Genomic DNA, 27,471 nt, shown 5'->3' with positions numbered 1-27,471 from the left:
GGCGACAATAGGTTATTCACAACCGATCTCGTTCCCTTGCCTTCTGGAAAATGAATGTTGACATAAAAGTACCTATTATTTCAGACATATGAGTTGATTTCAGTCACAGTAATTTACATCCATTGTTATAATAGGAACGTGATAATTTCAAACTCAAGTGGTGTTTTCTGAGAGGGCAACGCTATTACGGGTAAATATGCCTCGTTTACCCGCCTGATAAAAAAAATACATTGTTTCCCCCTTGCTGGAAAAAAATCTGCGGACGTTCCCTTGCCCCCTAGTGTGCACGCCTATGCCGCCCCTTAAAAAACGTCGTTCATCCGCTACTATTAGATCATTGTATTTTGTAGCAGATCTTCTGGTTTCCCAAGGAACAATTTCCAGATTTTTTCAAGTCTGACCTGGCAACACTTCCCCGAGCACCGACAACGGCAAGGAGGATGCGCGAACGCTTTTGACGGAAGGGTTTTTCCCTTGTGGTTGAACTATACCCCACAGAACTAGCATGTTTTAAAACTGATTGTTCTAAGCTTATTTCACTTTTTTCCATTTACAACTTCTGTAGGGACAATGGAGTAACAGTTGTTTCCATTCCACCTCATTCAAGTCACAGATTACAGCCGCTGCACATTTCATTTTTCGGACCCTTGAAGGCAGCTTACAATATGGAATGTGGTTTGTGGATGATAAATCACCCGTACCAAAAAAAGTCAGTGTTGAACATTATCCAACAGTGCATTTTTGAAAGTAACTTCTGTTGGCAACGCTGGTATTGTTAAAACTGGAATTTTTTCGTTGAAGCATATTCGATGAAAATGATTTTGTTTCTGAACAAGTGCATCTTCCTCGCACAGAGGAAAATGAAGAAACATCACCTTCACAAAGGCCAATTCCAGTGTCATCCATTTCACGCATACTTTCCACTTCAGGCCTCAATGAAGAAAAACATTCCAATCGGAAACAGCATTCCGAAGTTTTAACATCCACCCCAAGAAAGAATCTGTTGCAAGAAGCAGAGCAAAGAAAGAAGAGTTTGAAGAGAAAAGGGAACATAACCAAATCTAAGTTTAAAAGCAAGTTTCAGGATAAAGATGTGCCAGGAAGACGGAAGGGAGCATCAACACTGAAGCTGCCTGCTTCCATCACAGACTCCAGTTCATCAGACGAAGATTGTATTTCAGATGCAGAGCTATATCAAGATGACATTTCAGTTGACTGTAATTCCATTCCTGAGTTTAATGATACTCAGAACGTGTGTCTATCTTGCGGAGAATTTGGTCGGGATAGGGAGTTGTGGTACCGATGTGTGCTCTGCTCTGGGTGGGTACATGCAGATCACAGTGATGCAGACAGTGCAGTCAATTATAAATGTGATTTTTGTTCAGAAAAATAGACATGGTATTGTACACCATTGTCAACATATGTGATTTTTTTGCGTACTATTGCCCGCATGGGTAGGCAATGGTACGCTTTGCATCACTTTCATTTTTCCTATAGGCTATAGCTCTGTGATTTTTACTTATTTCGAAAATCTGTGCCGAACAATGTAATCCTAAATGTGTGTAGTATCTTCACCAAGAAAAAGAGCTTTCTAAGTTAATAAATAAATTCACTGTAACCGTTCAAAGTTATGTGCGTGTAGTTCCCCCACTCTCCCCTACATGAATAAAGTTCAAATTACCTGTATATTCTTTTCTACTTCATGCAGTTTGTTTCCTGTGATGTGCTTTTACTTAACATTTGGAAAGACATGCACGTATGTTTTGAGTTCAATGCTTCGTTTGGGATCTTCATTAGGACAACAAATCTACAAAGAAACTGTGCCATGGTTATAAAGGCATTGTTTATCAAACGTTACTGCATTGTTTGTCATGGATGTGCTGAAGAAAACTTTTCGTTGGTGACTGGCATTGACAAACGGTCATGAATTCAAAATCATAGGATATTTAAACATGTTTTGTTACTTCACACCCTTGAATTTAGAAAAAAATATATCGTCGCTGAAAATAGTAAAAGGTGTATCTAATATAATAACATGTTTTAATAATATGTATTTAGGTTAATCCAACAACGATATGTGTGTATGGGGGGGGGGTTTGTTCTGACGCTCCTGATTAGAATTAGCTCATGTGCAACTTCCAATATTTATGACAAGAATGTGCAGTCAATGAGTGTTGTCTACCAGACACTAACAAGCTAACGATTCTGGATATGGAACCCCCTAAGTCACTGAAATTTAACTGAGATGCAGATGATTCCTGTGATGTCGACTTTTGATCACAACGGGACTATGACGTAATCTGTAATTCATTTATAATGCAAAATATAATATGTTGCTTTATTTCCTTACTTTCAGATGAAACACACGATAGCAACCACATTGGCCGTGGTTTCTTGTTTACTACCGGCTACCATTGTCTATTCGGTAAGTATTCAGTCACTCTCCATGGCAGAAGTTTTTCAAGCTTATCGACATAAAGATTGTGCCACAAATAATATGCTCCTTCATGCATCGATTTGTTTAAAAAACATAGAATTGAACAGTAGAGTCAATGTTCTTTTCAACATTGACTATATTTGACATTCGATAAATTATACAATATTGTTTCAAATTTCAATCTTTGTGTCCGTTTAATGGAAGCAGTAAAGTACCCCATAATACCTTAAAAATATCAAAAATAATAAATAAACAAGCTTTCATCTTGACAAATCCTGCAATGCCAATGAATCACTAGTTACTAAGATCCAAGGTTATTAGAAGTATAGGTTGGGCCAATCCGTTGTTTACTCGTTATGACGAAACGACGGTAAGAGTTGAATGTATCCATGAAATGAATTCCAAATCTATGCGCTAGTGTTGCACTATGCAGATAGGAAACCATGCCAGAAACTGAACACACGAAATCGAGTACACAAATGAGCATTTCCACCCATTTACATTTTGTGGCTTCAGGCAAATTGAAAATAAATATAGATAGGTACTTATTGTTATGCGGGACAGAATATTATTGATCGGAACGTGATTTTTTTTTTAAATCCCGACATTCGGGACGGGAAATATTCGCAATTTCTCGACTAGTCGGGAAATCTCAAATTCTCATTTTCACCTTAAGTGATTTTCTTTGCATTTCTGTAATGAAAACTAACAATTTCCGATAAGTTCCAGACACTTGCAATGAAGAAAACGTCAAGAATTAATACCGTTTTAAAATGACCATTCGGTATTTCCCGACTGCTCGGGATCCAGAAAAGTAGGGAAGTCATTTGCTGAAGTCGGGATAGGGACGGAATTTTTCTTTCCGATCCCGGTCCCGACTTTTCGAGATACCGCACACCACTTGTTATTATTATTTATTTTAGTTCAGCACAAGATACATCTTCCAAGTACGTTGAACATAATATATACGTTTTTCAAAAGGATTCTTCGGTCACCGAGCTTTGGATTCGTGTGGAAACGCTAACGTGAATCATGCTAATGCTAGAATCTGCAGTGCGCATTTCTGCCCAGAAGATTATGTACGTAATCTGAAAAATCAACTTTTAGGTTTACATTGAAGAAAGATCCTTAAGCAAGATGCCTTCGACTCCTTATTATGAGCAGGAATGTGTTGTGTATTTAAAACACACGCAGATCTCGCACAAGGTGTCGAATACATTATAAATGATATGCACGCATAAATCAACATTATTTAATTAATCACAAAATTCCATTCAACAAACTATAATGAACGCCATTTATACAAGACAAAACACAATCTGTTTTTACCTACATTTTGACAACTTCCAAGGTCTTATAAACCATACAGACTATTTACGCAATAAGCGTCAATCATGCTAATGCTAGAATCTGCAGTGCGCATTTCTGCCCAGAAGATTATGTACGTAATCTGAAAAGTCAACTTTTAGGTTTACATTGAAGAAAGCAATAAAAATACAAACTGCTAACTTCTCATTCCATTTTGGTTATTTATTAAACGGTACGTGTTTGTATTTATATTTGATAAATTTACTTTGCTCTTCCGGCCATTTAAGTCAATTGAGATGATGAAGAAGTGATAAAATAGATAAATGGCCAATCACAGTTCCCCTTACTTACAAGAGCGACCACAAGAAAAAGAACCTTCCTCCTCTTCAGTTCAACTCGGACTATAAGAGAGCATGCTCCACTCTCCCCCTCCCCTCCACACTGGAGTACGGTGCACAGGAGTCGCGAGTCACCTCACTTAGTTCTCCGGCAGTTTGTTTCTTTATACATCATATTTGGAGAAGATACAATTCAATCTATAGTTGTACGTACACTGTATATAACACATCTTATTACTGACTTCCTTGACCCTGGATGTACAGGGTCAAGGAAAACAAAGAAATGAGCATAATTTTCTCTTCGGTGAAGATGTTGTACCTAAACAAAAAAAAAAAAAAAAAAAAAAAAAAAACTCAAATAATGAATTCGACAACGTAAATTGATGAGATTTAGTAAATCATTTGATGAAGTGAAGTAATTCTGAGTGGACTAATCGCAAAGGACATAATCAGCTCAGATCCTATTAGTTCTTCATGGTATGTGACGTAAAGTTCCCGCCCAACCGTTTGACGGCGTTAGTGGTTATCGCATCTCCTTTTCCACAGCCTGTAGTACACATCCTCATCTAGATATTGTTCTTGTTCTGGTGTTTAATATCTGCATACTGCAACACTGTCGTTTTGTCATTTCACGTGACTTCACATTGAAGTGATGCATTCACTTGGCCGGTCACACGTCATCGCACGCAAAAACTTCAACCGTTACCATGGTTTTGGGCCAGGGCTGCTAAGATCTACTCTGCACACAGTCTATTCCAACTTTTACTTCCTCTTTCTTTATCACTTTTGTCAACTTTAAAATCGATTCTCAAACTCGCAATTCTCGCTGGAAATAGGCTATGTATTATTATAATGTTTGAAACACTCATTAGTTATTGGTATAATTGTTAATTACCTTGGCATTTATCCGTTATATAATATAATCAAAATCACACATAATTATTAAAATTTCATATCACATAATAATATTGTCTTTCCTACATAACTTTTATGGTAGAAACACTCATTAGTTATTGGTATAATTGTTAATTACCTTGACATTTATCCGTTATATAATATAATCAAAATCGCACATAATTATTAAAATTTCATATCACATAATATCCTACATAACTTTTATGGTAGAATTTTTGTCTTTCCTACATACGTAACTTTCATGGTAGAATTTTTGTAAAACAAAATGTCAATTCACACATGTCGAGAGGCTCTTATACACCCACAAAAATGTCATAAAAGTGTGCAAAATGTATTAGGTTAAATTAGACACGAAAATTCAGATAGAAATCTGTGGTTCACTCAGTGGTGAAATTTTCAAGCGGAGCAGATTGCTTCAAAAAGTTGAGATGAACTGTTCTGGAATGTTGTACTTCTTGTTTAAGAGGTTATGAACCAACCAAGATGTTTTCACGATCTGTAAAATTCTGATTGCATCCATAAAAAGAGTGTGCATTGGGTAGAACCCCATTCAACTACAAATAGAAGAGAATGCGCCATTTCTAGAGGCGACAGGGGTATTGCGCATGCGTCGATAATTACACCCCAGCCATCTAGCGAGGCATATTGATATTAATGTCAAACGTGCCACATTAAAGCACCTTAATATCAGTCTTGTGGGAACCATTAACCACATGACTTGAAAGATGAGCTTCATATTGTTTTCCTTTTCACAATTTACAAAGAATAATACATATCGAAGTCGTGAAAGGGAAAACAAAACTAACAATTGGAAGAGAAAGGATGAAAAAGGTCACACAACAATTAAAGAAAGAGGAAGGGGAACAAACGTTCTTATGCCGGTTCCTAAAGGCAAAATTCTCACGAACTGGGTCGACGTTGCATAACCTTAACCGAGGACCTTTGATCCTGGTGTGGGTAAAATGGACATCCGTAGATTGCAGCCATTAATTTCGCCGAGCACATGGCCTCAGCGAGAGGTGTTTTGTTTTACGAAGTGTGTGTGAGTGTGTGTGCGTTTTTATTACGTGCGTTACGTGAGGACAGACGGCCTGTAATTTCCTCTGGGAAATATCGTCTTGGGCCAAGGATGTGGAAGACATTCGACGAGTTGTGACTTGCGCAACTTTCGCACTCTATGCTTCACGTATGATGACATGTTTGAAAGCACTCGTTTATTTTTTTAACTTTTTACTATGTTGTGCAAATTAATGAGGTGAAAACAACATGCTTGTTGTCTAGCATTTGTCTGCAAACAAGAGAACGTCGACACTCCTCGGGTATCCATTGTAAAGCATTGCACAAGTTAACATGAAGAGCCTATCAAGAAATCAAATCAAATGTCGTCAGCTTCGAACCCCTGTACAGTTCAGATTCAACTCTGACAGAAGGATCATGATTAATGACGCAGGGGAGGGGGAGGGGGAGGAAGTAGCCCCTAAATCCTTTGATCCAAATTGTACTCACAAAATTACAGGCGCGAGATGCTTTGATTCAAAGAATCATGTGTAGTAGATGATCGAAAAAAGTTTGTTTTGTCCACATTATCTTGCTATTCAAAAGAATCTAGTTCCAAACCACCGAGAACCTGTTACAATGTCGTATTAATTTCCTCACTTAATTTTTGCTCTTGGAAAACTTTATAAGGAAGTTAAAAAGAGTGCAAAACAATGAGGCCGACCTCATTGGTGGAGCGGTTGTCACAGCGCCCTAGGCGCCAGTGGTCCCGGGTTGGAATCCCGACCAGGGCATGGATTTTCTACAATCTATCCCGGATATCTCTCGAGCGAGTGAACGAGAACAAGTCTCTGCGTAAGTAGTGACTGGAGAGGAGACCTCCAGTGAACTCGTGAGAGGAAAATGAGTGCAGCTACCAGCCATTTGCAGAAGCGCGCACTGCTTCGCTCCGCCAACTCGCAGTCTCCCCTTTTCTACCGTCATGCGCGGCCTTGCTTCACAGATTCTCGAGGCAGAGTATATGTGAGTGTTCCTTCATCAATTTCATTATATCATCACTCATCCTCATCTTTACGATTAGCCGAAAGTGGCAGAAATGAACCAGACCAACATAACAGCAAATATGGAAAGAGAGGTAGAGAATTTCCAGAATTATTCATGCTTTTAAAAAACTATCTTGAATATAGCAATAGACCACCGAACATTATTTTTAAAAAAATGTATTTTCTATTGACAGTGCAAGGTTATGCAAATTGTATTTTTAAAATTGAGAGCTGTGTGGTGTGTATAAAAATGGAATGGTATATTTATGCATATGCATATACATTTATCTACACACTCGTTATGCAATATAAATATAATTGTCTACATGCTAAAGATATATGCGTAAATAAACGAGACGTTACGGGACGAAAATGCCGGCATCTGTGCCATGTCACGCGCTCTCTCGGCCCAGAGCCAAATCAAACGCACTGTATATATATGTGTGTCTGTGTGTGTGAGAGAGAGAGAGAGAAAGAGAGAGATTTTGTAGCCTGTTGCTGTAACGTTTCTACATTAGCAGCAAGCAAGAAATGTAAGAAATTAAAGAAATTAAGTTACGAATTTCATGTGTTACACTATATCACATAATAATAATAAAACCTTTTTTAAAACAGTAGTAGTGATATTGAAATGTCTTTCTTATAAAATATTTTTATCCTTCCTATATAGCTGTGAACGTTACAAGGAACTACAGTCCAATCTCTCCACCCCACCCCCCCCCCCCATCAGTAACGTTCCTACGTCTCCGGTGATGAAGGAAGAGGGTCATAGATCAGAAAACCCTTTTTCACAAAATTCCTCTGGTATTCTAAGCGGAGGTTACCAGAACCGGACCCTCAATTCGTTTTTCCCCTTCATGGCGATCTTTGAGTGGGAATAGATTTTTCAAGTTAAAAAGGTTTTTCCATACGACATAACTAATTTAATGAAATATTTAAAGATCATACGTACAGACACCGGCAAAAAAAACCTGGGACACCTACATCCTGAAATACTAGCTTCCTTGCAAGGTGTTATGTGTGTTGCCTAACTTTAAGGCGGTGGTAGAAGTTCCCAGTGAATATCTGCTGTTAAAATCCACTTATCGCCGTAGAGTTAGGCAACACACATAACGACTTGCAAGGAAACGAGCATTTCAGGACACAGGTGTCGCTTTTTTATTGCCGGTGCCTGTACATTTAGCAAAAGGTGTAAGAAATTTAGGTCCTAAACATAATTTAATAGTATACATAAAAAATTAAATCAAACTTAGCTTATGTTTCGTAACTTTAAAATTATTCCGACTCATTCTTCTTAACTTTTTAATAATAAAAAGACGAGAGAATATGTTTCTTAATGTGAAGAGTTTTTTTGACCTACCTGCAGTTGCAAAAATAGCAACCACGTAGATTTTTATCTGCTCTTCAACGCTAACTGAAAACTATCGAACATAACATCAACATACAAAGGTCAGTCAAAAAGTAACGCACAATCCACTGTAGCTCGGGAATGAAATTTTGTAGGAAGAAACAGTGGTCCTTTACCACCTAACCAACACCTAATTCCATGTCTAGAAGAATCTAACAAATCGGGATATACAAGTTGCATCACGATAACGCACGACCACATGCTGCAATCATGACAGTTCAGAAGATTGCCATCTGGGGTGTGGTGCCACAACCCCCATACAGTCCTGGCCTAGCGCCATCGGATTTCTATCTGAAGGCTCATCTGCGTGGGAAACAGTTTGGAGATGACAACGAGCTCATTGCGTGCGTGAAAGAGTGTGAAAAATTGGTGTAAAGAGCAACCTCAAGAGCTTTACAAACGTGCATTCGTGTCATGGAAACAAAGATGGCTGAAGTGGAATGAATTACATGGATCATACATTGAGTGACATTTCCAAAGGACCAAAGAACCAATACTTCTACCTACAAAATTTCATTTCTCTAGTCCTTACAATTGATTCAGGATAACGGATACAGATTTTTAAAACGTGTAATTGTATATATATTTTTTTTTGTCTGAAGAACTTTAACAACCACATAACCTACATGTTACTTCTGTCCCTCTGATTATACATATCATTAATGAGGATGCAACCATTATCAGTTTAGGACTGTAGTTGGGAGAAGGAGAAACGTTAAAAGAATTTCAGTAATCACAAAACTGAAAAATAATGCACCGGATAAACTACAACTGTTTAATATTAATTCCAAAGGCTCATGGCGTTATTCTGTGCATCACTGAACGCTACACTGAAGCGAAATAAGCTTGTGGGTGTTCGCCATTGGCGCAGTTCCTCTGTGAATTAAATCAGGGGGCGAAATCATTTAAGACTGGTGGGGAGGAGAAAGATCTCAATCTACAACCCTCCCTCCCCACAAACATACATATTTATAATTCTATTAAAAGTAAAAATAAATTACTAAATTAAAAATATATTATTATTATTTATTACATAAACTACTTGCTTTACTAACTGGTTAAAGATGTTAATAAATTATGAAATAGTTGAAGTGGATTTATTATGTGTAAGTTGTTATTAAGTTTTTGCTTTATGTTAATATAAATCAATTAGATTTCATAGTTATTATTGTTTTGCATTATTGTTTTACTTTTATTGTGCGTATTGATATAGATTTCTTAACGATCTCTTTAGAGAGAATGCATTCAATACTCACAACTACACTAATTTGTGTGTGTTTTCGATATTATTCTTAGTAAAGTATATTTGAAATGAAAAGTAATTGCTTATATTTTGTTTGTTGTAACAAAAACTCTCTTTTTGGTGGTGGGGATTTTTGAGGCCAAGATTCTTGGTGGTGGGGAATTCCCCCCGTCCCCCAGGATTTCGCACCCTGTTAATAAATTATGTACCTTAAATCTTCTTTACAATACAGGGTGAATATAAAGCGACTGTACATTTTAGTGCGAACGTGACAAATTATCATTAATTTGCAGGTGATGTGAAACAATAATAACAGAAGAAGATCGAACAGCCGTTGTTTGTACACCAGAAAAACTCTTTACAACATTACTCCAACACAGGCCGTAATCTGTTATGTCAATTGTGCGATGTCACGAATCGTTACCTCGTAGACTTGATAAACCTGCAGATAAAAAAGGGTAATGTTGATGAGCGGGGGATCGAATCAAAAACCTGGTGATAGAGCAGGTACTATGAAGGGATAATTCGGGCGAGTGCCCGAGGCTCCGCGCTTCAGGGGGCCCTGCACCAGATATATATATATATATATATATATATATATATAATATATATATATATATATATATATATATATATATATATATATATATTGTGTATGGTTTACAACGAGTTTATAGAAACTGTAATCTGATTTTCTGACTGCATGTATTGCTTTGACTGAAATCATATTTAGAATATGAATATGAAGTATTACATAAAAATAGTGTTCAAATGTTTCAATCAAAAATAGTTAACCTGCACTATTTGTTTAATTACAGTATGAAATCATCAAGCGAAAATATACCTTTACATGAAAGAGTGTAAATTCACTACAGCGTCAAATTCAATGAAAAGTAAATGAAAGATATAAAGAAATAGGTGCAACTTGGCTGGGGCAAGGGGGGCACTTGTCCCCCCCCCCCGACCAAAATTTTCGGCTTTATTAAAATTTACAAGTTAGGAGATCTGAGGAGCAAGGTAAAAAAGAGTAAAAAAAAAGTAAAGTGCTCCCCTGTGCTTAGCACCACGCCATGAAGACGTATAAGGGGTGTGGGGGTAACGCCCCACACTTTCTTGATCCGGTCGTGAGTGGGAGTGATGTGATCAGATGTGTTAGAAAAGTTCCCGGATTTGAACGGACGGGGGTCGAACCCGGGACCTTTAGCATGGTAGTCAGACGCGTTATCGACTGAGCCACAGCGGATAGTAAAAAGAGTAATATTTGTAATTTCGCAAACGTCACAGTTATTTAGTAAATAATCCTGGACGCTATTCTTATGGGATGGAAAAACTTTTCGAGTTTCTTCCCTCAAAGTTAAGCCCCAGGTTTGATTCTTCCCCCTCAAAATTAGGCCCAAAGTCTGATTCTGTCCCCTCAAAATTAGGCCCAGTTTGATTCTGCACCCTCAACATTGGGTCCCTAGCTACGCCTATGATTACAGAGAATGTTATTGAATAGGCTTTAAAAAAAATTCACTTTGTAAAATAATAGTTTCATATTGAACACATCCAGTTTTGCAATTAAATATAATGAACGTCGGATAGTGGCGCATGAAAGAAACCTTCAACATGTTCTGCTTATGGAAATTAATTAATTAATTGTTTATTAATTGCAATCATATTGATATTTTGATTGTGTAGGTCACCTGTACTTATGACTAAGTGGCAAAAATTGGACTTTTACAGACTTTGAAAACTTTTGGTTATAAGTTCCGTGTATATTTTATATAGGCCTACGGCCGGACCTATCTTTTGAGGTCTGGTTATCTGAATATCCGGGCGATGTTCTTCCGTACCTGCTCATATGTCATTCCACGTATGAGTGTACAAACTGTAGCTGTTCGTTCGCATCAACTTCGAAGAACTGCATTGCGTCACGTTATCAGTAAAAAGAATAGTGACTTTATAATCACCTTGTAGAAGAAAGAAATATGAAAACGCACGCACGCATGCACAGACAGAAAGAGCGAGAGAGATTGTGTGGGATAGGTGTTTCTAGTTCAGAGAGTGCTGCCATCTGAAGATGTTCTCGACAACTAAAACTCCAAACAGGCATTTCAAACGATCGAAGTGGGTGCTGCCCCCTGCCAGTCTAATCGTTAACTTGGTTGAGTCAAGAGTTGCAAAGGGGATATGTGATCACAAGGAAAGTTTTACGTTGCAGATATCAAACACACGAGTTTGATTGATTTATTAATTTGGTTTATTTTACTTCGCTTTTCTGCCACTTTTGACTAATTACTAAGATGAGGATGAGTGATGACATGATGAAATTTATGAAGGGATACTCGCAAAGAACATGCATGCCCAGACCGGGATTCGAACCGTGCACCCTTGGCGTCGTTGTGCTAACCACTCCGCCACGGAGACCGGTTATACGGAGTTTTTGTGATAAATTTTGTGATATACTGATCTCACGAATACATTCTCAAAATAAAATCCTGTGTAGTTTATATCGAAAAATACATCTACACTGTAAACAAAATGGTGTTAAAACAAAACAGCACAGACAGTAGACCAAGGAAGTCCAAACCCCACTTTGGTCAACGTTTAACCTCAGTGGTGTTGATATAACACAGTTAAATGGCAACAATCAACACCTTTTTTAACACCACTGGGGTCAAACGTTGGCCAAAATGAGGTGTAGGCTTCCTGGGACCACTCTGTCTGTGTTGTTTTAACACCGATATTCTTTTCAGTGCAGGCCTATTATTATACGCAATACAGCTATGCAGAAAATTGAATTACTGCAACACCAGCTCACGCTTTCGCTCGACGTTGGTTTTAATTGTGCTTGAAACTACTTTTGTTTCCAGAACTCACAGGCGAACCTTGTTCTGAAAATTTAGATGGGTTTTAGTTTCAAGCTGGCTGAGAAAAAGTATCGGATTCAGGCCTGGAAAGGTAGATAAAACAACGAAAATATTCGAGTCGCTGAATTGATTGATTGAGTTGGTGTTTAAGTCCACTTTATGCACAGAAAGGCTAATCGGGACTGGACCTTCAGTTCAAAGTGGGATCCGAACCACTATGTGCCTCCACCGGGTATCGAACCCGGGACCCCCTTGCTTACAAGGCGACGGGGCTACCACTGCGCCATCGGGGAGGCTCACAATTCGCTGAACACATGCTACTTAATGAAAAGCGTATATTAACCTGAATGGGCTGTTGCACACTGACGATTAGTCGAATGTCTGTTTCGTTTCTCCACAATTGATAGCTTTACTACCACTTGGATTAATCGCGACGATGAGGATGATTGATAAACTGATGAAATTGACAATGAAAAAAACACAATGATACATTCATGTTCGACCAGGGTTTGAACCTGGGATGTCTGGCTTCATAGTGGCGGCAGTTGGTTTAATAACATAGTATGTGGTGTAAGCCTCTATTGGCTACAATTGTTACAGAACTCTCTTTTGCTGCCCCTAGAACTACAGTAAATCCTCGTTAATCCGGACTAATGGAGGGGGTATAAGTTGACCAGTGTAACGACAGTCCGGATTAACTGAAATAACCTAAAAGAACAGTAGAAAGTGCATTAAAACTCCGTTTATAGCAACAAAACACGTTTCATATGGTGTATTTAAAGGGCATAGGCCTAAATACACTATACAGTACAGTAAAATGTAAAGCAATACAGCACGTACGACGAATACGATTGTTGACTTCTAGCCACATTTAAAACCTTGCATTCTGCTTTCTTTTCCCCCTTTTGCCTGTCCGGATTAAGCGAAGTCTGGCTTATCTGGTCCGGATTAACGAGGTTTTACTGTATTTGAGAACAAGTAAGGCTTACGGGAAGCACATATCACTATTCGGGAGCTTCGAACATCTGAATGATCTTCGTGATTGATTGATTGATTTGCTTTGTTTTACTTTGCTTTTTGTGCCATTTTTGGCTAATTTGCAAAGATGGGGATGAGTGATGGCATGATGAAATTGATGGACACTCACAAACATCCACGCCCAGGCCGGGATTCGAACCCTGGACCCTAGCGTCGTAACTCGATGTGGTAACCACGCCGCCACGAAGGCCGGCGAAAGATCTTCAGGTCTACCCTTTGTAGTGCATCAGTTAACCACTCATGTAGTAAGTAATGTATTATGATCGAATAGGCTATGGGTTATCATGCGTCTTGCATATCGCATATTGTTCTACATGGACGGAAGGGCGTTAATAGGGGCCCAGCCCCCCCCCTGGATAATGGTTGTCCACCTAGTAAAAAGTATTTATTTCAAACATAAATTCATTTCAGTCACACTAATTTATGTTAATTATTAGGACGTTGAAGGAACATTATAATTTCAGACTAAATCAGTGTTTTTTGAGGGGGCATCACTGTTATGGAGAAAAATATGCCTCTTTTGCCCCCCTGGATAAACTCCTCAGGACGTCCATGTTGTTCTATAATAATCATAGTTCAATAATAACACACTTCTTAAACCAATGTAAGTACATAATAATCATCTTATTATTAATAGTTACGCTGGATACATTCTGAAACAAAAGACTAATAACATGATACAGTTTACTCTCATATACTATAATGATTAATTTGGTTAGTTTTTGTCATTTAGCGTCGCTCTTCAGCCACTTTAGGCTATTCGAGGCAATGAGGATTACTGATAATATGATGGAATTGATGAAGGGACACTCACACAAACAACAACCATGCCGGGACACGAACCCAGGATCCCTGCTGTTGTAGCACGATGTTCTAACCACTCCGCCAATATGTGCCACTCCGTCTGCAATGGAAGACGGGATTACATACTCTACAATGTGCCAGCTAAAGATAAAAAAATAGTTGTGCCAGTTTGTTGATTTGAGGCAAGATGAAAAGAGATGTATGCACGAAAGTAGATAATGCATAGTGGAATCCCGTATTGATCGTAAAATATATACAGGGTGTTTCGTTCAAACCTCCCACATTTCAATTCATCATTCTAGAAGGTTATGGAACATAATGGAATGCGAGTGGCACTAGACGAAAGAGAAAGTCAAATAATTCTATTGCATGAAACACTAAACACGAATACACCAATACACCTCTACACTGCTCTCTAATACACCTCTATGTGTGCACCGTTTGTAGCACGAATAATATCCAATCTGAGAACCTCCGGATTGTTTATTAACACTTCCAGTCACCATGCCTTAATGGTTTTCCCATCAAGTGATTCACCTCCATATTCTCTCCGGTAATTTCTTTGCACTGTAATAATTGATTTGGTCTCTGCATACCTGAATACAGATTGTGCGCGCTGCTGCGGAGTCGCCATTGTGCTTTATGCGATTGTGGCGCTGCATAGTGATTGAACGGTGAACTTCGAGGTCATGCAATACAATTCTTTGAGTTTCTCTTTCGTCTAGTATCACTCGCATTCCATTATGTTTCATAACCTTCTAGCAATGATGAATTGAAATGTGGGAGGTTTAAACAGAACACCCTGTATATTGGAATTTATGACTGTAAATATAGCGACCATATATGAAACTCTTCCCAATGAATTTTCAATTAAATTAATTACTAGACTATCTTTCTCTTCCTTTCAGATAGGTCCTGGCGTTCCTGGATTGGACTATCCAACTTACAATGAAATACCGACGGGATTGTCCTTCGCTTGCGGCACCAGGATTCCTGGCTATTATGCAGACCCAGAGGCCCAGTGCCAGGTAACGTGTAGTGTAAACTTTCCCTTTCTCCTACGAAAACATTTGTTTTGGTTTGACTTGATGTTTTAAGTCCACTTTGTGCACAGTAAGGCTAATCGGGACTGTACCTACAGTTTAGAGTGGAATCCGAACCACTATGTGCCTCCACCGGGTATCGAACCCGGGACCCCTAGGAAAATATTAATGCAGTGAATGTGAAATGCCTAAACAATCGACGAATGAAGCTGATTGGCTACTTGAGACCTTTATTACATCATATGACGAGAAAGGATGAAACGCTGACAAGATATGTAAACGTTTAGCAAAGTCCCTCTTTATGCACACACACAGGCTAATTGAAGCATTCTTCAGTTTTTAATGGAATCCGCACATCTGGAGCGTATCCCCGCGAATAATTGAACCTTAGTTCTTACCATTACAATGTGATAACGTTATTACTATTCGTAAATTATTATGGGTTTTAACAAAATTAGTGTTAATGTTGTTTCTTTTTTGCATCATTGCTAGATGATAATTTATGTTATTATATGTTTTATATGTGTGTGTGTGTGTAAAGGTAACCCCTGTACATTACAACTGATGATGGGAGGGATATAGAGGTGGGGCTCTACACGTTCACAATCTCGGACATTTGTGAAAATGATGCGATCAGCACCACGCTTCGGTCGCATTTACAGCCTCAAACCAGGTTTGCACTCAAATACGACACACACACACTGTAACTGAGTTACTTGTAACTAGTTACTTCCAAATACTGCTTTCAATACTCTGTCCTAGCTATATCTGGAACAAGGCCTCGCATAGCGGCAGAGAAAGGGGGGAAATCGAGTGGGTAGAGCGAAGCAGTACACGCTGCTGGGAAGGCTGGTAACTGCAGTCGCTCTCCCCCCTTCACGCAATCCCGTTTCTCTCGCGTGTTCATTGGTGGAGCGGTTTCGCATCACTACTGCTTCAAAGATAATTGGGACAGAGTGTATCAACATATAGAAGACTTGTCTACACAGTTCTAAAGAACAACGTATAGCTGACATTTTTGCTTCTTCTGTGAAAATTCGTGTTTGTTGCTTACAACATTCCTGTGTACCCGATCCATTTACATATAAATTTATGTGTACTTAATATACAAGCCAACATACCGGTACGTTTTGCAACAGCAAACGCTTTTCCTGAATCTATTCTGCTCAATATATTGTTCTACTGAATTTCTAAACAATTTTCATCTCGACAACTTTCGTAGAATTAATTATATTCATAGTTAATAGATAATTTCAATTAATATATTCATATATACAACTTTCATGCTTCCCATTATCGTCTTAGGCATCTGAAAAGTTCAAGTACCTTCGCTCATAAATATCAATTATTGGCACTTCCACTTACTCGTGACTTGGTGTTTATTGTTGCATTCATCTCATCTTTCGAATTCCTTAAACATTTTCTTACGAATACATAGACACACATATTTTGTTGAGATGTAAAAGACTTAATAGTGATGCATAACTTAATGAAGTAACTGTATTTCTTGATAGTCAATGTTAATATAATTAAAGACAAAGCAGGCAATATGTGAGCCTGCATCAAGGTTTCTCTGCTCCACAAATTCATATTATGTTAGATATAGAGAGTGAATCTAACTCTCTAAAAGTCTAACATTAAAGCATGTAAAGCACACAGTGCGAGTCCTTCTTTCTGAGGATCTCTGAGAAATCAAGAGATAGGTAGAACAGAGGAAGAATGGAAGAGAGAAGGAGTCAGGGGGAGAAATAAAGAGAAGAGATGTAGAGAAACAGAACAAGAAAGAGCTAGAGAAACATTGGAATGAAGAGAGGCAAATCCAGAGGAATAAAGAAAGAGAGAAGAGGTTAGAAGGAGAAAGAGCAAATGAGAGGATATGTATAAATAGAAAATATGGAGAAAGGAAGAAAGAGACACAAAAGTTGAAGAAGAGAGTGTGAAAGAATCAGAGGAACATAGGAGGAAAATAGAGAATAGATAAATGGAGGAAAATCGAGAAAAAATGAACGAAGAAACATAGTAGAAAGAGAGAAGTCAGAGATAGAGAGAGAGAGAGGAGAGAGAAAAAGAAAGAGAGAGAGAGGGGAAGATAAGATATACCGTAGAAACAGAAGGAAAAAAGAGAGAAGTAGTCGGAGGAAATGAAATTGAAAAAGAAGAGAAAAGAGAAGTAGTCAAAGAAAGAGAGAAAGAGAAAAAGGAAGCAGGATAGAATGAAAGGGGAAGACGGAAAGTCAGAAAGAGAAAAAGGAAGAAGGAAAGAGAGAAAAACAAGGAAAGAGAGATAGAGAAAAGGGAAGAAGGAAAGAAATAGAAAAATAATATAGAAAAAATAGAAATGGATAAAGGAAGAAGGAAAGAGAGAAAGAGAAAAGGAAGAAGGAAAGAGAGAAAGAGAAGAAGAAAGAGGAAAGGAGAGAAAGAGAAAAAGGTAGAAGGAAGGAGAGAAAGAGAAATAGAGGAAGAAGGAAAGGAAAATAAGGAAGAGGAAAGAGAGAAGAGAATATATATTTTGAGAGAAACGGAGAAGGTAGAAAGAGCGAAATAGTGGAAGTAGAGAGAGAAAAAAAACAAAATGAAAGAGGAGGGCAAAGGACGAAAGAAAGAAAAAGATAAGGGGGAGAAGGGAAGAAAAAAGAAGAGAGGGAGCAACAGGTAAACCAATGATCTTGACAGGTAGTCCACCGAGGCAGAGCTCACCAAGAATATTCTGCCCACCCTTTTAAGCCCATCCGAACAATATTCTTTGTCGCCACCGTCGAGTCGATGGCGGAAGAGGAACCCGAGAGGCTGATGAACGTGAAACTAATGACGCAGGTAACTGTCCCTGTCGTACCAGGCGAATAAATTTCCAATTGAGCGTTTCTTTTTTTTTCATTCAATCTCGACATAAACCACACCCAAAGGGCGTTGCCTCTCGAGAGTAGACATTCCAACGAGAAAAGACGTCGACGACATAATTCCCAACAAGTGAAGAGTTGCTGTACGTTGCAATTGGTCTGCAGTCATTTGTTTCGGTGCAGTCGATAGAGCACCTCACTGCCACGGTTCGATTCCCGGGATGGGCGATTTCAGGTGGGGAATTTTCCCCAGCAATTTCCATGCTCTGGGGTTCACTCAGCCTCTATTAAACATGTACCTTGGGACAACTTTGTCGTGTAAAGGAGGCCGGAGCGTGGTCCTGATCACATCACCAATAACCGAGGTTGTGAATATATAGGGTCCTGCCTTCAGATCAACCCATGTGATTTCATGGCAAGTTTCAATTATGGATGGCCACAAAATAACGGATAAACTGATTTCAAATTATCCGATATCTGTTTCGGATGCAACAGATAATCCAGATATCCGAATATTCGGATAGCACAGATTTGATGAGGAATTTATAAAATCTGTACAGTGAAATACGAACCTGACGAAGAATTGACGGATAAACGATAAAGTTATCCGGATAATCTGAATATGTTGTTAATCCGGATGTCACAATATTCGATATTCGGATAGAAAATTATCCGAATTTGGCCATACCTAGATTTAAAGTGCTAGGGTTAGCTTTTTAGCTTTAGTTTTTAAAATTTATATTTTACTTAAAATTATGTTTTGTGGCTGATGTTGCCCCCCATTATGTGCCCAATTGAGAAGTGAGCGCGAGAAACTCGAAAACTAAGTTGACAGTCATTTGTTTACTTCTCTCGCAGTGACCGCGGACGAAAATGTCCCCCTTCGTTGTGTTCGATTTATTGTTTATTGATTTGCTTTATTTTTACTTCGCTTTCGTGCCACTGTTGGTTAATTTGCAAAGATGCGGATGAATGATGATGTGATGAAATTGATGAATGGACACTCACCAACATCCATGCCCAGGTCGGGATTCGAACCCGGGACACATGGCGTCGTAGCGCAATGTGCTAACACATTTCATGCACATTTCACTTCAGATATTCAGGTATAATGCTATTCTAAGAATACCTAATGTCTCTTTTGAAAACATCTTCACATAAAGGCAATAATCTAGTTATAAGTTATAAGTTATATTATTAAGAATAATATGTGTAATAACTACTTATTATTACACGAATAGGTGGAAAGATGGCAAAAAATACAAACTCCCTCCCCCACAAACATATGTGTAAATTATACGATACATATTTGCTATGCTATTAAACGTAAAAATAAATTACTCAATTAAAATATATTATTATTATTACTATTAATATTATACACAAAGGAAATTAATTTGTTACTTTTATACATATCAGATATTGAAAAGCAGCTAATTAATTCCTTTACTAACCGGTTAAAGATGTTAATAAATTATCAAATAGTTCAAGTGGATTTATTATGTGTGAGTTTTTGTTTAGTTTGTGCTTTCTGATAAATCAATTTCATTGTTGTTATTGTTTTGTATTCTTGTTTTACTTTTATTGTGCGTATTGATGGAGATTTGTTAACGATCTCTTCAGAGAGAAAGCACTCAATACTCACAACTACACTAATTTGTGTGTTTTCGATATTATTCTTAGTAAAGTATATTTGAAATTAAAAGTAATTGCTTATCTTTTGTTTGTTATAACAAAAACTCGCTCCCCCCGGAAAGTTTTGCTGGGGGGGGATTTTTGAGGCCAAGATTGTTGGTGGGGCAAATCCCCCCCGTTCCCTCCAGGATTTCACACCCTACGCAAAAATGCGTAACGATGTAACATTACCTTGTTATTAGTTAAGATCATTCAAATTTGTATTCAAAAGGCTGTTCTACATAGTGAAATTTAAAAGTAAATAGAAAAATACATTATGTTTTCAGATAACAAAAAAGGTTTTAATTTTTTCCCATGAAAAATTATGTCCTTGGTATAATTGTTTATGCATATTATTATAATTATCGACTGATATTTGTATACACTGTCAATATAAAACGGAGTTAAAATCCCAACAGAATTTCACATTATATGAAAACTTCTTTAATTTTAGTATGCGTGGGAACTATTTCGAGAATTCAGAGCCTCTGGTTTTGGTTCACATGAATTGACAAACATGAGAATTACTGTAGTTACAGGCGACTAAACCGCTATCATAATTTCTTGAAGAAGGAGAAAAAACATTTTCAGAGGATGAATTCACCAAAAGGTTCTCTGCGTCTTCTAAATTACCCTCAATTTTCTCAATACTCTTAAGATTATGCTCGTGCGCAGAAAGAGCACATATTTCCCTCCAGAAGGCGGAGTTGCATAAGGTGTTCCTGAAGATTTTTATTGTATGTTGATGCGTAATTATATCCAACTATGTTTCGTCAACTTTCGAATGCTCTAAGCGTTTTATCGATGTGTGGGAACAGCCTTCGTGGATTCTCGTTCTCAGAATCTCCAATGGACCGAACAATGATTCTGTCCAAGGACACGTCTCCTTTCACATTGAGAAGTGGGAGGACGTTACATTCCGCAAGAAACGTTTTACACAAAGCACTGCACTAACTCTCCAATAAAGCTTTATCACCTTAGTAAGAGGAAATACAAACTGATTTTGTTTCGTTCCCAACTTTATTTCTGTCCTTTTGGCGGTACGAGTACAACTAGCAAAGGATTTGGATTCATGTTCTAGATTGGAATGTAACAAATCCACACCACTTGAACAGAAAGTAGTCCGATTCATTTGTGTGTAATTATTGTCATAATTGTATTCGAATTCCATGCAAGTCATGATCTATTCTTTACAATTGTTCTACCATCCATTTACACCCTCAATGTTATAATTACATAAATATGTAAAAAATCGACTTCATACATGGATAAAAATGGGAAGATTCTAACTTTAAGCATTTGGAAGGTATTAAAATTATTATTATTATTATCAATGTTAACCAGATTAGATCTAATCAACAAACATTTCTTTAAATATTCTATGAAAGTAAACATAGGCTTGATTATTAGTTGATTGATTATACTTAGGCACATGTTGCTTGCGTCTGGTGACAAAATTTCGACCTGCTATTGTTGCCAGCTACGGAGATATGTCTCAAAAATTGCACTTTTTCATTCAACCCATAAAATCGCCAGTCAAAAATGCATGAATTGCTGCACATGATCATTATTGGTTGCAATTGATAAGTTGACATGGAGAAGGTATCAAAAATGAAGGGGCGAAGGTGTTGAGAGGGTGTGAACAAATCAAAAGAATAGAGTATAAAGTTTCAAATATCATTTATACCATTGTAGTGCTGCTCTTTTGACCATAATTAATGCAAAAAGTTTCTAAACGAATGTACGAACACAATAACTACAGGGCAATAAGATTAGTGCCTTAACTTACCACCCGGTACAATAGCCAAAGAAAGTGGGACTTCAATTAGCTGTTAATGTTGAGTATAATGGGTCTACTAATACATATAATATAATATTTTTAATAATACTGGAATTATACTTATTATTAGTATATTTACTTAATTTAAATATTTCGTATGGTGTAGAGTACTTATATACGAGAAATAATACATAAGAATGTCATGTAGATTTTAAAAATGTTGATTTTGGTATACAGGCAATATAATTCCTATAGATAATGGATGTTTTATTTGTAATATCATGAATGATATTAATAATATAATGGTGATGAATATTAATTGACTTAATTAATGTCAAGGGGTAGTTTAATTATAATATTAGCTTTCGGAGTTATTGGTGGTGTTATCAGCCCCTTGATATATTTAGAAATATTAATTCATTATAGGTTTACAAGACCACTGTGAAAATACATATACAGGGTGTATCAAAGTAATAACCCAAACTGACACAGTTGAAAGTACACGATAATAGAAGCAAAAAAGTCTCAGTAAACATGGGTCCGCAAACGAGCCGTTTTCGAGATAATTGCGAATGCGTGATTACAAGCCGCCACTGACTTCATTGTTTGTAAACGTCGTCCCAGTTGGTGAAATGCTAATAATAGAGTAAGAAAAGTCATTGGAGATCTGATTGCTTATATTGAACATTCTACTTACTTTAACAAGCCTTAGTATGTTACATGTTACAATTACTGTACACTCGTACCTGTTAAAGGAGGTGTTGAAAGTGTCGTCCTTCCATCTGGATGCAATACTGTACGCGATTCCGCATTGAGTTTCAAATTCTTTCGAACACCTCCGGTTCATTTCGGAGTTGGTCACAAGTATGTACAATTCTCTGTACTGATTGTATCCATCCTGTTTGATTACAACGCCACCTCTCGAAAATGTTCTTTTTTGTAAACAAAGAGCAAACCTCGGAACGCACAAGGAGTAAAGCACTCGGTGTTTACAAAATGCAATCAGTGACGGCTTCTAACCACACATTTGCAAACATTTTTAGCATTTTACCAACTAGAATGACGTTTACAAACAATGAAGTCAGTAACGGCTTGTAACCACACATTCGCAATTATCTCGAAAACGACTCGTTTGCAGACCCATGTTTACTGAGACTGTTTTGCTTCTATTATCGTGTACTCTCACCTGTGTCCGTTTGCGATATTACTTATGATATACGAGGTGGTATCAAAAAGTTTCGAGACCAGTTCTGTAACACGCCAACAGATGGCAGCACAAGGCTGCACACACAGGCAGAGGGAGCATCAACCTTCATAAGTTAGTGCGCCAAGAGACATCGTCCTGTGTACATCGTGAGCTGTGCAGCTGGTGCTCTTCTGACGACGTGCATTACCACGTCTGCGATTTCATCATAAACAGCAAGTTAGAACAACGAGAGCTAACGTGAAATTCTGTGTGAATGCTGCAATGAGTCGTGTGAGGTGTTTTGAGTGGCACGCGCGCTTCAAGAGTGGAAGAACATCACTGGAAGACGACGAGAGATCAGGACGACCTTCAACGAGCACAACACCCGAAAATGTCGAAATTATTCGGCAACTTGTGCATGAGGATCATCGGAGAACAGTCCACAACATTTCTGCCATTGTTGTTGTGTCATATAGAACAGTGCAGGCAATCCTCACGTGCGATTTGAACATGCGCCGTGTTGCTGCCAAGTTCGTCCCCAGGCTGCAGACCCAGGAGCAGAAGGAACACCACGTCCAAGTCTGCCAAGAACTCCGTCAGCGTACCGTCTTCCAGTGATGTTCTTCCACTCTTGAAGCGCACGTGTCTCTGTCGAGGATTTGCCCAGTTTCACACAGAATTTCACGTTTTCTCTGTTCAAATTTGCTGTTTATGATGAAATTGCAGACGTGGTAATGCACGTGGTCAGAAGAGCACCAGCTGCACAGCTCACGATGTACACAGGACGATGTATCTTGGCACACTGACTTATGAAGGTTGGTGCTCCCTGTGCCTGTGCGTGCAGCCTTGCACTGCCATCTGTTGGAATGTTACAGAACTAGTCTCGAAACCTTTGATACGTCCTCGTATACACCCTGTATTGGTTATGAATTCGTTTAATTATAAAATCATTATCGGGTTTTTCTTTCTCTTTGTATGAAAGAGACGTAGGAAGACTTATGAAGTATTTTCGAGCTTTGATATCATCACTGAGAGTACACAGGTTAAGATTGATTATGTTTGTGATTAGCCATTTGATTTCCTTAATTGTAATTATGAAGTTACAAAATGTTGTGCGGAAAGATAATTATGATTTTGTTTGACCTTGCAAAAACTAAAGTAACAACTTGCAATGTGGCGTATGTAATTTATTCTAATGATTGTGGAAATTGCAAATATTGAGAATGGGAAGAATTTGCTTGTTCGCGATTTCAATTACGAAACACAGGAAGCAAGAAATACCTCTTGCTTCCTTTTCTTGGTACGAATAGTTGTGTAATATGGAAAACTAATGAACCTGCTGCAAGCTGATTTCGCTCCTGCCCTGTTATGGAAAAATGCCGGTATCTGATGTAAGCAAAGGATCTCGGTGGCGGAGTCGTTAGCGTAACGCACACCTGGACACCCACGGTAAATTCCTGGGTAGGTCATGGTTGTTTCTTTGTGTAAGTGTCCTCATCACTATCGCTCATTCAACTTTCATGCTCATGAGTGGCCACAGAGAAGGTTAAGAGGGGGTACTTTCCTACTTCTTCCTTGTTTTCTTCCTTTTTGCTTTTGTTATCTTGCATCTCCTTTGTATGTCTTCTTTTCTAGTCTTCGGTGTCTCTTTCTTCTTGTTTACTCCTCCCTCTTTTCGATCGTTTCTTATTCTGTTTTTCTCTGTGTTGTTTATTTTCTTCTTTCTCTATGCCTTGTTTTGTTTGTTTATCTTCCCTTCTCTCTCTCTCTCTCTCTCTCTCTCTCTCTCTCTCTCTCTCATTGGAGGTGTTAGGGGTGAACATTTGTGATGACAGCCAAATCAGGGGTGCCCAAAGCAGGATCATGGCCGGATCAAAATTTTGGGGTGGGAACCCTGCAACACTAGGATGGGTTAAAATTCACCCAGTGATATATTATAACGGATACCACTAGATAGCAGCACTTCACACAGGTTTCTGCTTTCAGGTATTCTCAAGAGGTTCAGTGCAGAGAAAGCATCCTTGAAGAAATCAGAGTTTCATGTTGTAGTGTTGGGTGTTCTTGGTGTTGGTGGGTGAATTTTCACCCATCCTAGTAATAGTGCAAGTTTTTATTTATTAATAAAGTAATAATAATAAATAGTAATAAAGATTATTATATTTCAAATAATTATTTTAATAGCTTTTGATTATGAAATATAAATAATATAGTAAATTTAATTACATAATAACATATTAATGTATTATTTAATGATTAATGAAGATATGTTAAAAATGACGAAAAGTGCTCTAATAAGAAGTTGATAATAAAAATACATTTTGACAGTAAAATGTTGTAATTTTACACTGACAAAAAATTGTGTGATATAAAACTGTTTCTCAAATGCCTACAATGTTTTTTTTAAAAAAAGTTTTAGCGTTCAAATATCCTTAAAAAAAGATCATGGGTGAACATTCACCCATTCTAGTAATGGTGGGCAATAAACACATCCTAGTGTTCAAAGGGTTAAAATAATATAAAATTCACAATGTATATATACGTATTTTGTAAAATACTTGTAAAAAAATTACACTTGGCAACATGCTGCAATATGTGCGATGAGGCGGGAAGGGAGAATCACAATATAATTCCTTGTAATTAATTAATTTCAGCTAGTTCCAAGTCACTTTTGCTACTAGGTGCACCGTGTTAAATACGTATTGTATGACTTTCCTATCCATTTACAGGTATGGCACTGGTGCTTGCCGTCGGGAGTGAAGTTCAGTTTCCTATGTCCGAACGGGACCCTCTTCAACCAGGAGTACAGGGTGTGCGACTGGTGGTATAAGGTGGACTGTGCTAATGCCCCTAACCACTACGACATTAACAACGACCTCTACAAGGACAAAAACGGAAACCCCATATAAAGTACCGAATGAAGACATCAAGGACTCACGAAACAGTTTTATTAATATAAGGTCTACAGCTTCAAATATAAATACCGTCATGCGCCTTTTTTTATTATCTGTATTTAAAGTGCCAATTTATTTTCTGGATTTGGTGGGTTGGTGTGTACATGGAGGGTATTATATTTTAAAGAAGCTAAGATTCTTATGTTGTTCATTGCCTGATTGTAAATAGAACATACTGATAGAAATGCGAGATTTCACCTTAGAGTGGAATTGAAAGCAACATTAGTCTCTTTGCTTATAGTTAATGTAGTTAATTAAATATAGTTAATTATGAAAAAATTCAATATGCTGACCAAGGCAGAAATTTATTTTATTATAAAAAATATATAAACTAAACGTTTAGTTTATATATTTTTTATAATAAAATAAATGTCTGCCTTGGTCGGCATATTGAATTTTTTCATATCATGAAAACAAGGCTTAATGGTGTTATAGTTAATTAACTGAACTTTCCTATTTGGCCATTTTTCAGTGTGATGTTGTATATTGTATATTTCTGTTCTTTTAAAATGTATATATATTCTGATTTTCCTACAGTACCCTTTATAATGTAGCCACATGCGTTTTGTGGTTATATAATTAGATGCTCATAGTTATTTGTAGATTTGTTGCACAGTTTTTTAAAAGAAAAATATAGTACTAACACATTACTCTAACGCTATGTATGCATATACATGTGATAACAATTTCCTTTAAAGTGAAAGACATACTTTCTATTTTAGAAAGAAACTTTCGTACTGTAACAAAACAAAGTATGAGGTTACTTACATATTATCACTTATGTATTATATTCACATATATATGTGTTTATGTTGTTTATGTACAAAATAGAAATTTATATTATATTATGCTTGTGACTTGTGAAATATTGATAATAAGATTAAATGTTTTGAATAACAATATTTGTACCATATTGCATGCTTTATCATATGATAGCTAAGATAAATATGAATGCTAAACTCTCTTCTGAATACACTTGAAACAAGAAGTATGTGTTGGGACTAATTTTACTAACTTCAGATCTCCAATTGCTTAACAGTAACTATAGGTTCATAACATACGTATGCATCAATGTCTCACATTTTACAAGAAGGATTCCACATTGTTGACTTCTCTTGTAAACAGCAAAAATACGAAATTGCAAGTGTGTCTCGCTGCTTATAATGTAGCAATCTCGTAGCATTTGATAAGTAAAGGCTAACATTTATAAAGCATTGAGTACTATTTTCATCTTATTTCTTTAAAACTAACAGAGTTAAAATAGTTTTGTAGTATGTACTATCTGTTGTTGGCTGAGTAGTTACAATATATCGAGTACAAATCTGTCTCTATATCTCTCTCTCTCACACACACACTCACATATATTCTTACATACACGTATGTACTGTATGCACGTTGAGCTACACTACAAAACTGTTTTACGTTATGTTATTTTCTTAAAATTTTCTGGTATTAATTTTGTTAAATGTTAATTTACTGTAAGCACACTTTCTCAAATTCAAGATAATTCCACATAACTTAGTATCGTTTCACGTGTAACGTGTCTCTTACAATTTCTGTTCTATTAAATTAGCAACATTTATTTTATAACCACTTCATTCACCTGTAGATGTGT

The 27,471-nt window shown here is 37.3% G+C and overlaps 1 protein-coding gene across 1 annotated transcript in view; it reads left to right on the top strand.

Annotated features, from left to right (window-relative positions):
- Positions 1-25,951, top strand: part of LOC146004531 (U-scoloptoxin(01)-Cw1a-like) — a 65,895-nt gene extending 39,944 nt beyond the window's left edge. Inside the window, exons 2-4 of the mRNA XM_083143415.1 lie at positions 2,357-2,425; positions 15,291-15,410; positions 25,632-25,951. Coding sequence (XP_082999541.1) covers positions 2,357-2,425; positions 15,291-15,410; positions 25,632-25,811 — 369 coding nt within the window. The 3' untranslated portion in view covers positions 25,812-25,951. The remainder of the gene's footprint in view (positions 1-2,356; positions 2,426-15,290; positions 15,411-25,631) is intronic.
- Positions 25,952-27,471: the final 1,520 nt, after the last annotated feature.

The sequence above is a fragment of the Lepisma saccharinum genome, chromosome 21 (genome assembly GCF_977018435.1).
Source record: "Lepisma saccharinum chromosome 21, izLepSacc3.1, whole genome shotgun sequence".
NCBI lineage: Eukaryota > Metazoa > Arthropoda > Insecta > Zygentoma > Lepismatidae > Lepisma > Lepisma saccharinum.
Note: the sequence above shows the minus strand (reverse complement) of the source record. Positions and strands in the feature narration are given on the sequence as shown.